Source organism: Rhagoletis pomonella, unplaced genomic scaffold (genome assembly GCF_013731165.1).
Source record: "Rhagoletis pomonella isolate Grant_MI unplaced genomic scaffold, Rhpom_1.0 Rhpom_scaffold_00001, whole genome shotgun sequence".
NCBI lineage: Eukaryota > Metazoa > Arthropoda > Insecta > Diptera > Tephritidae > Rhagoletis > Rhagoletis pomonella.
The window spans coordinates 6417350-6428030 of NW_023458555.1; the positions used below are offsets into that span (position 1 = coordinate 6417350).

The 10681-nt window shown below is 36.8% G+C and overlaps 1 protein-coding gene across 2 annotated transcripts; it reads left to right on the forward strand.

Annotated features, from left to right (window-relative positions):
• Window positions 1-95: 95 nt before the first annotated feature.
• On the forward strand, window positions 96-9307 carry LOC118737186 (jmjC domain-containing histone demethylation protein 1). 2 transcript variants are annotated; one of them, XM_036467536.1, is made up of 4 exons: window positions 96-122; window positions 6027-6187; window positions 6253-7643; window positions 8174-9307. In XM_036467536.1, exons 1-4 carry the CDS (start codon window positions 111-113, stop codon window positions 8956-8958), a joined length of 2349 nt encoding a protein of 782 aa, XP_036323429.1. In that variant the 5' UTR covers window positions 96-110; the 3' UTR covers window positions 8959-9307. The 2 variants fall into 2 exon arrangements, with proteins under 2 accessions (XP_036323429.1, XP_036323438.1); XM_036467545.1 differs by lacking the exon at window positions 96-122 and adding an exon at window positions 2589-2825.
• Window positions 9308-10681: the final 1374 nt, after the last annotated feature.

Sequence of the window (10681 nt, forward strand, 5' to 3'; positions counted from 1 at the left end):
AAATAATCTAGTATTTGCTATTTTGACTACATAGGTTTATACATACTGTACATTGTTTTATTATAGCCTAATGTACGAGACGTCTACCCTCGTTGGCGGCTCGCGTAACAATGCTGCAAGTGGTAGCTAAAAACAACTGAGTATAGTCGCAAAATGTTGCTGGGGCTGTTTTGGGCTGACGCTTGCGTGGAGAAATGTTCTCCAACACAAATCAACAATTAATTTCCTCAAAACGTATACAAACGAAGAATGCTCCACCAGAGTTTCACTCAAATACAAAAAAAAAAAAAACATGAAACTCAAAATTTGACTCAGCATCCGTATTTCTCTTTGCAGTCAATGTTCTTTAGCATTTACGTTATATATGTATGCACGTACATTGGGGTGTCCCTTAAAATTTAACTTATTAAATTTCTTCGCAAAATGATTTTATTTTGTTCGTTTTTACCTATGTATTGTGGATTTAAAATTTGATTTTGATGTTTAAAAGTTCAGGTATGCTACAAGGGTACCGAAATGTAAAATTTTATTTTAATATGTGAGTGTGATTTTAAAACTCTAATACACGGCAATTGACAATAGGTTCGGCAATAAATCACATGCCATCGAATTGATCCTATTTAAAATTATAAAAAAATGATGTGAATTATTTTAACCGCACTTCATTTTAGTACCACCGTGCCCGGGAAAAGGACGTGCGTGCGTGCAATACGCAGCAGAAACGAAAGAGTGAAATTCAATTTTTACGTTTTGTGAGAGTGTATTTATAGTTACGGTGACCATCTATATAGTGGATGCAGAGGGTCACGCCCCAGCCAGAAGACTCCATTGTGATTTATTAGAGAGACCTTATGTACACCGTATCTACTTTCCCATGTAAATGGTTCATTTTTTTCCCTGCAAATTGAAGGATTCTTAGTCCGCTGGGCAATCGTCTAAGAGATGCTCGGGACTATATTGTCGTAACTAGGACAAAGCAGGACTATGTCAAAAAAAAAGTGCTCCTTCTGCTGTGGTAAAAATCATTAGAGGGAAAACCCTTTCTTTCTTCCATTTGAGGCAGAATTGAACAGTTATAGATTAGTTCACTTCAGTGTCAATGCTGTCTCCACGAATATTTCTATGCCTGGGAACGCAGATCACATTATTTTTGTATCACGTAGTCAAATCGCTTAGAACCATTCTTCCTTGAGTTGCTACCTTCGAAGAGGTATTGTTGCACTGTAGATATTAAACGATTTTTCTGATTTTCAGAGTAGACGATGATGGATTATTTCAGCTTAGAAGACACTACAGTACTCCGACTTTATTATTTAAATCAGAACCATTGATGAAAATTGAAACGGGACTAGAGTCTAGGTGTTGTTTACACTTCACCATACGCTCCTACGGTGCCCCTTTTTAATTTTTATAATTTATAATAGAAAACGAAGCTATTCACGCGATTTATGTCAAGGGAAATTACTCTCTGCGGCTGGTAATGTTTGCAAATGAGTATGTTTTCACAAAAAGATTTAAAATCGTTCTGTATTTATTGTATTATTGTACGTGCCCCTCCACACTTATTAAATTTTTTTCGAGAAATTTTGTAATATGAAGTTACTTACAAAAATATATTTCAAATAGTATATGGAAGTCAAAAAGCTTCGAGGTATTCTTTTTGGTATCTTAATGAGAAATGATCTGCTCTTATCTTCTTGATAAAAAATTATCAATTCAGGTAAGGAAACTAATGGCTGAATGAGCACAATGCAAAAAAAATATCCAGTCATCCAATATAAAACATTTAATAATAGTAAAGGGGGCCTTGCAGATTTAAACATAAATAACTTAAGTGATCAAACTGTTTGAATGATTTGGATTAAATTTTACGTTCACATAATAACAAACCGAACAAAACGCATAAGTCTCTAATTTTTCATAACCTTATAAATCTTTGTGGCACACCTGAAAATTATCTAATTATGCTGAAACCTTACATGCAAGTTCATCTTTATAAAAAGTAAGTAATTGAAACCCGTTCCCTAAGTATTCGGTATTTCTTTTTTTTTTAATTGGCCAATAAGGGGCACCCTAATGCACGTATGTATGTACATTTGTTGATTTGGCTGCTAACCAAGCGTTGCGAGTTCTATTGCTGTTTACATGCTGCATATGGTCATTTTCTACTTTGGTTATTTACTTATGGGGCAGCCAGGTACGCCTTGGGTCTTAGTGTGTGTATTTAGCGCTTCTGCTTACCTCACCGTTTGAGCTACAAGCAGGCAGGCAACACAGCAACCAAAACAAGTCCCACCTGCCATTAGTTTTCGCTGAGCTTCCTCCTCTGCTCGAAAGTATTTTCTTTTCATTGAAGAGTGCGCACGTTTGTTGTTGCTGCAATTATGTCACAAACCAGCCGGCTGGCTGTGTCATCGAGGAAAGTGATAGATACATACATACATACATACATAGCTATCGTTCGAGTGACGGTGTGAACGCAATTACGCGCAACCAAATATAAACAGATGCACATTCTACAATCATAAGTGTAAAAACATGTTTTCTCACCCGCTTCTAATTTATTAACAAATTTGCTTTTGTTTGGTGTTGGAGTTTGAGCTTTGGGTTTGAAATTAATTTTGACCTCGACAAAAAAAAACAACAGTAGCTGTGCAACAAATTACGAAAGCAAACTGGTGGTCAAATAAGGAAAATCTGGCGATATTTTGCATGAACCTCATATCACTTTTAATGCGAAGAGGCTCGTCCCAAGGGAAGTAAAACTTGATTTTCGGGTCTCAAAGGGGTGTATCATCGCCGCAGGCAACTTGAAAACAATGGTGGTAAGTTTTTTTCTAAGACAGTTTAAGAGCCGTTTAATTTTATGGTCATTGGTATTTTTCACAGTAGAAATTAGGTTTGCTCACCAAGCTACTCGAAGTCACTTCGAGTTACACATTAGGGGTATTCTCTGAGTCTTGCAAAGCCCTTGCACGGTGCACGGATTGCACGGTTTGCAAAGCTGTCCCATACGAAAACCGGTTTTTACCGTGCAATCCGTGCAATCTGTGCACCATGCAAGGGCTTTGCAAGACTCAGAGAATACCCCTATTGTTTACAAGCAAGTTTTAGAGTTTATTTGATATACGCTGACAGTTTGAACTTTGCTCGAGTTTTTCTACAAGTAGCTTGTGGAACAAACCATGATAAAAGCATAGTAAGGTAAAGAAACCGTTCTCTCAATGCGTCGACCATAATTTTTTATGATTTTTTTTTTTTTGAAGTTTGCCAACATTTTAAAATCGTATAAAATTGAGAGTAAAAAAAGGAACCCAACAAGCAAAATAAACTTAATGAAAGTTTCTTTTAAGTTTTCAATTATCAACATTAAGCTTACAAAACGTTGATTTTTTGTTTATAAAACGCTTGAAAGTAAGCGTAATATAATCGAAAAGGAACATTGGTTATAAGCGTAGAAATATAAACTTGTAATAAATGTTCAAAAGAAAGCTTTTTATAAGCGTAAAAGTGTAAACTTATAATAAAGGTTCAAAAAAGGTTGTTTATAAGCGTATGAATATAAACTTTCTAAAAATTTTCAAAAGAAAGCTTTTTATAAACATTTTTATAACCCTTTATTTAAAGATATTTCATTAAAAACTCATACATAGATTGGTTAACATCTAGAAACTAAACGAAATGCGAATTTTCGGCGCACTCATCTACAGTCGCGAAAATATAAATAGGGAAAAGACATTTTAGCATACAAATTCACGATAACACACAAAAATTAAGCATAAAAAAGTTAATTATTACATCTTGTTGCGTGCTTTCAATTACATGCGGTTATTGGCAAATTGGAAAAACGACATCGATGCAGCTATATATTCCGCTTCATCGCCGCCATTCTCATTGATGAACTTTTCTGAAAAAAATTTAATACGTTTTTAATTGAATGTTAAACTAAGAAAGGATAAGGAGAACTCATCATTTGAAGACTCGAATGCTCCACCGATTAGCGCAGCGGATCCTGGATTGGACTTTTTTTTACCGCATCGGTTTTATTTAATTTATTCTTTTAATAATATATTTTAAAAAACGTAAACACGTTACTTACGATTGAAAAAATGTTATATTTACTACTTCATGTCGTTGGCATTTGCATTTCATTTATAAGTTTAAGTTATTTATAAACATTCGCTCTCAAAACTTATTAAAAGTTTATTTGAAAAAACTTTTAATAAACTTAATATTAAAAATGCTTATTTAACGCTTATTATAGCAAACTTAATTTCAGTTATTTTTAAAAACATTTACTGAAATGCTTGTTGGGAATTGTTCAAAGTTGTTGTTGTTTGAGATTGAAAATGAGAATGTGTGTGTGAGTTTGTGTGTAAAATTTTAAAATTAAATTGCTTGCAAACGTCAAGAATTTGAAAATTTCCTCTCAGCGGTGCTACTTTCCTATTTTTTTTATCATGGAACAAACCTATTTTATTCAATGAAAAACCAAATAACAAAAAATCAAACATACTGGCATCTGAATCATCTTGGCTTTTAATTTTAATTACGTCTGTTCGAATAGATTTCCAGTGATAATTATCCAGTAGCAATTTGCCGGAAAGTAAACAACGATGGCCTTTCAAATCCAAAAATGTTTAAGTGACTTCAACTTAAAAACCATCAATAATAATTTCATTATGTTCATAAGTTGCAGTGAGATTACTGTTTTTCAGGCCGGTATATTGCTGCTGGAAAATTTTTTTCTCAGCAATAATTACCAATTTTCGCAGGTGTAACGGTACATATACAAATTCCCCAAAGAGTTGTTGGGGATGCTGAAGGGACAGACAGTCCTTGGCCAGGGATGAATCTATCAAAACACTCGCACGTGATTTTGTCGCTCGTACAGTAGTTCTAAAATATCTGAATTGCATATGGGTATTTCCATACGTCGCATACATGACAGTCATACATTTCAATGTGATACAAAAAAGAAATACCACTTGTTTTCTTTAACTTTTTTGGGCCATTGTATGGCACATAATTAGCTCTATATTTACGTGGCGTCACGTGACATAAATTTCTATCGTTATATTTTTGTTAATATTGCTTTTAAATGAACTTTTAACGCAAATAAAACATGTATTTTATGTCGAATATACTTTATATTTTGACTTCAGTGCCAGTTCAGGGCCAATTTGTTGGAAATCTATGATTTATTATATTTCAACTACCTACGCCAAATTCGAACCAAATCGGACCATAAATACAGTTTTTCGAAATATCTCGACCTTGGCGCCACCTAGGAAGACCCTTTTACGCAAACATGATTCTACTTACATAGCCAGTATATATTTTAAAAATCAGACAAATCGGCCCGTAAATTTCGTTAGATATAAGACTTTTATTTTTTTTTGTCGTGGTGGACCTTCCCATGGAAACACCCATATACAAATTAGTTATTTAGGGAAAAATAACAGTAGGTATGCTGTTGTGAAGCTTGAAAAAGGGTTTAATGCCGGCAAAAAGCTAAGTTTCCCAAAGATTTCGAATTAGTGGCATTCAACAAATCAAACGGAGGCAAACAAACTTGAGAATCGACAGCAGAAGTTAACTAATAAATCCTTAGATACATTATCAAGATACAATATTAAAAGTTGTTTTTGTTTATCATTCTGACCTGAAAATTATTTAAAATGTCGCTTGGTGGCCTGGGGAATCACTCGCTTTGCACACCTCTCTTCGGATCTGCCCATTGCTAAAAGGAATTTGAAAATATGCGTATTTGCCGATGGGTTAAAAAGTAAGTCGTTTGCTCGTCGACAAACAGTTACGAGCTTCACCAGTAACGCGATTGTTGCTTACTTTAGTAGACCTTTTAAATAGATAACCAGGAGTGGCTCTTCTATAGCTACTACCCTTCATTACATAAGAACCTTTGGCTTTCTGAGATATTTATGTTAGCTTATCTCCAACGATTTATGATATTGATGACTGATTATATTGTCAGATTGTGTAAATGAATCCCTTTGTAATTGCAGCGCGAACGCAAACAACGTAAACTCTATCTAGAAGAATGGACTCCTGCGGACGATGACTTGGAGGGTACACGAGGATTCAGCGTTTCAGAAAAACTGGAGTCCTCAAAGTTCGCACAAACTAGCATGGTTCGTGAGATGCGCGGTAGTGATTTGAGTGTGGCGTAAGTTTTTAATTTTGCTCTCAAGACCTCGGAAATCACTGATATAGTTGTTTATTCACTTTCAGTTTCCTTCAACAATATGGCTTCAATATTCCGTTATTATTTCGCGAAAAAGCCGACTTGGGACTACGTATGCCCGATCCCAATGAGTTTACAATAAATGATGTGCGTCTTTGTGTTGGTTCACGTCGCATACTGGATGTGATGGACGTGAACACACAGAAAAATCTACAAATGACGATGAAAGAGTGGCAACAGTATTATGATAATCCACAGAAGGATAGACTGCTTAACGTAATCTCGCTGGAGTTTTCCCATACGCGTTTAGATAATTACGTGCAATGTCCGGAAATTGTCCGGCAAATCGATTGGGTGGACGTTGTATGGCCGAAATGTTTAAAGGACGCGCAAAAGGAGGGTACAAATGTGCTAGGAGAAATGATGTATCCAAAGGTGCAAAAATATTGTCTCATGTCAGTGAAGAATTGCTACACAGATTTCCATATTGACTTTGGTGGCACTTCGGTCTGGTACCATATTTTGAAGGGGAGTAAAGTTTTTTGGTTGATACCTCCAACAGAAAAAAATCTGCAATTATACGAGAAATGGGTATTATCCGGCAAGCAGGCGGATATTTTCTTTGGCGATACAGTGGAAAAGTGTGCACGGGTTTATTTAACAGCGGGTAACACTTTCTTCATACCAACTGGTTGGATCCATGCAGTTTATACGCCTACAGACACACTTGTATTTGGTGGCAATTTCTTGCATTCCTTTGGTATTGTTAAGCAACTTAAGACGGCGCAGGTGGAAGATGCGACCAAGGTTCCCCAGAAATTCCGGTACCCTTTTTTCACCGAAATGCTGTGGTATGTCCTAGCACGTTATGTTTACACACTGCTTGGTCACTCTCATCTGGAGGGCGAGCCTTCGGTGAGTGAAGAGGAAATGGCCAAGCGCGACCATGTACACCTCACACATTATGAACTTTTCGGACTGAAAGAGATTGTCATGTATTTGTATGACCTGCCGCCACAGAAAAAAAATGTGCCCGAACTTGTACGAGACCCAGTGGCATTAATCAAGGACGTACGTACGTTGGTGGAGCGACATTGCAAGGATAAGCCGGAGTTAGCAATAACTGGCGAATCGGTGCTAAAGCCGCCCGGTCAGATGCATCCCACATTTCAAATGTATGATCGCGCCACGGTCAAGCAGGAAATCAAGGCAGAGATTGCGCGTAAAAATGCAGAAATCATACGTGAACAACAGCAATTGGATGCAGCGAATGCGGCAAATTTGGCAGAAAACTCATCAGTTAATAATGCGATATTAAATAAAAGCGATATCAATTCAAAATCCAATGTAATTTGTTTGGCCAATGTGACGGATAATGGTGGTGTTATTGTAAAAGAATGTAAGAAGGAGCCCATCGAGAATGGCACACCACAGCCAGGTAAGAACATTTACAAATCAATACCTTAGCATGATAACTTCGAAGTTAAAGAAATCAATGCGGTTCAATAATTGCATTACGCGACCCAATGCTCTTGCGTTACATATGTGTTTTTTTAGTTAATTGTTTTTAAACTTCGAATACTGAAATTTCAAACCGATTTTCACCTCTTATTTGTTAGTAGCTAATACCCGGCGAGTTTCGCTTAACTTTAAAATTATTTTTGTCTTGTTCCCAATGTGAAAGTCAAACAACTTTTGAGAAAGGTCAAATTTTTCGTTTACAACGAGCGGTTAGTATAAAAACGTCCTACTTTTTGAAATTCAAAGCACCTTCGATGCACAGCTGAACTCTTTGTTCGATGTTTCTGTGTTGTAAGCTCAGTTTTGAAGGGTTGTAAGTTTGTTTAGTTCGTTAGATAGCGTTGTATTCTAAAAAAAAATCATTGGCCAAGGTAGAGGATACCTGTGCTAAATTATTCAAATGTGATGATGTATTTCATTAATACTTGTTTCCATTTTTGCTTTTAGCTACATTCGTGTCTCCCACGGACAGCCTCAAGTATCGCCCGCCTAAGAAGATGCACCTCGCTAATGCTGTCGCTGCTGCTGCTCATCAAGCCAACAATACAGTCAGTGTTATTGCTTCTTGTTCAAGTTACAATTCTGCATCAGTTGGGCATTCAACAACCACAACAACAACAAGTTCGACGGTAACAACGACAACGACGGGGTCCAATCAAACTATTTTACACTCACATTCACAGTCCAGCACACACAACGCCAGCAGCAATGTTAGTGCTGCTGAAAGCTCCTGCTTCTCGCCGAATGAATCGAAGCTGTCACCCAACGTGACTGGTACAGGACAACCACGTCGCCGACGAACACGTTGTAAAGTTTGTGCCGCTTGTCAGCGCTCTGACTGCGGCGAGTGCAGCTTTTGTTTGGATATGGTAAAATTCGGTGGGCCCGGGCGTGCCAAGCAGACATGTATGATGCGCCAGTGTCTGTCGCCTATGCTGCCGGTTACTGCGCAATGTTTCGTTTGCCATTTGGATGGTTGGCGTCAAGTGCCCGTGTCGCCGCAAACGAAGCAATTGGCATCACTAGAAGGACCATCATCGCTAATGGAATGTTCGGTTTGCTATGAGATTGCGCATCCTGATTGCGCACTATCGTTGTTGGATGGCACCGAAGATGCAGCAGATGCTAAAGGGATAGTGAATGAGGACTTGCCGAATAGTTGGGAATGTCCGAGCTGTTGCCGATCGGGGAAAAATAATGACTACAAGGTACATATGTATGTTGTTAGTTGAGTTTATGTGCTGTATTTAGAGACGCATAATGAAACACGACTATGATACAGTTAATTTATAAATTAGTTTAAAATAGCCCATCGCTGAGTTTAAAACCATGTGCTAATTCTGTTACAGCCAACCTTTCTTGACTATGATTGTGCATCAATAATTGGGAATGTTTTCTAAACACAAAAGCTATGAGCTCTTCCAATTCATTCTAATTATAATGAGTAATCCCATAATTGAAACAACCAATTTTAGAAATAGTTCCTGTAAACGTTTGCATTAGTCTTTTTTCAAAATACATATCGTTAATGAAGAACCAACACAATTATGGTTCACTAAAGAGCTTAAAAAATTTAAAAATAAAAAGTCACATTCTTTTGAGCTGTATAAAAGAACGGACTCACACAGTGATTAAATAAAGTACTCGGTTTTGCGGCAAAGCTATTTTGCATTAAATAAGAAATATTTATGTAAAATTAAAAATAATTTAATTAACAATCCCAAATCATTTTATGATTTCGTAAATTCAAAGCGTAAGGCACATGGATTTCCGTCCGCTATGCACTATTGCAATACTGTCTCTAGTGACAGCCAGCTCATTGCCAACATGTTTGCCCAGTTCTTTAAGTCCAATTATTCGGTAGACTCCTCTACGAGTGAAGACTATCCGTATGAACTTTGTACGATTAACTCAGCTTATATTCCAGTAATTTCTTCCGATAAAGTTGTACTCTATTTAAAAACTTTAAAAGCGTCATTTAGGCCTGGACCTGATCATATTCCGACCTGTTTTCTTAAAAACTGCGCTGAGAATATCTGTGAGCCTTTAACAACTCTATTCAACTTGTCACTAAAACATGGCATTTTTCCGTCAGCTTGGAAGGAATCTTTCAAAGTACCACTTTACAAACACGGCAGCAGGTCCTCTATAGAAAACTATTGAGGCATAGCGAAACTCTCCGCTATCCTCAAATTATTCGAAGCAATTATTGCTAATCAGCTGACATATTCTATATCTTCTTCAATTTCACAATCCCAATACGGGGTTTCTAAAGGAAAATCAACTATCACTAATTTATTGGAGTTTACAACTCATGTCTCAAACGGTTTTAGAGAAAATGCTCATACCGACGTAATATACACTGATTTCAGTAAAGCTTTTGACAAAGTATGTCACTCGTTACTCATCCGTAAACTCGACCTAATCGGCTTTCAGCCCAGTCTTCTTCAATGGATCTCATCTTACCTCTCTGATAGAACACAAAGAGTTATTGTTAATAATGGTTCTTCCAACATCATTAAAGTTTCTTCAGGGGTTCCTCAGGGAAGCCACCTTGGTCCGATTCTGTTCCTGATATTCATTAATGATATTTCTTCTATAATAAAACATTCAAAAATTTTAATGTATGCCGATGATGTGAAACTTTTTAAAACATTGTCCTCAATCGAAGAGAAAGGTCTTTGTTACAAGCGGATCTGAAGAACGCGGTGTTAGTTGGTGTAATACAAACTATATGCCACTAAACCTTCAAAAATGTAAAGTTATGTGTTTCTCTCGGAGGGCTGTTCAACCAGCTGTTTATTCAATATCAAATTATAATCTGGAGCAGGTGTCCAATTTTGTCGATCTTGGTATCACAATGGATTCCAAACTCAATTTCAACCATCATATTAATGTCACTGTCAATAAAGCCAATGGCGTTTTTGCATTTGTAAGGCGATGGTCAAAAAAGTT

What these genes read in the sequence shown, in the direction of transcription:
- LOC118737186 (XM_036467536.1), top strand. An exon ending in GGTAGTGATTTGAGTGTGGC is followed by an intron (nt 6,188 to 6,252) that starts GTAAGTTTTTAA and finishes ATTCACTTTCAG; the next exon opens with TTTCCTTCAACAATATGGCT. An exon ending in GAATGGCACACCACAGCCAG is followed by an intron (nt 7,644 to 8,173) that starts GTAAGAACATTT and finishes TTTTGCTTTTAG; the next exon opens with CTACATTCGTGTCTCCCACG.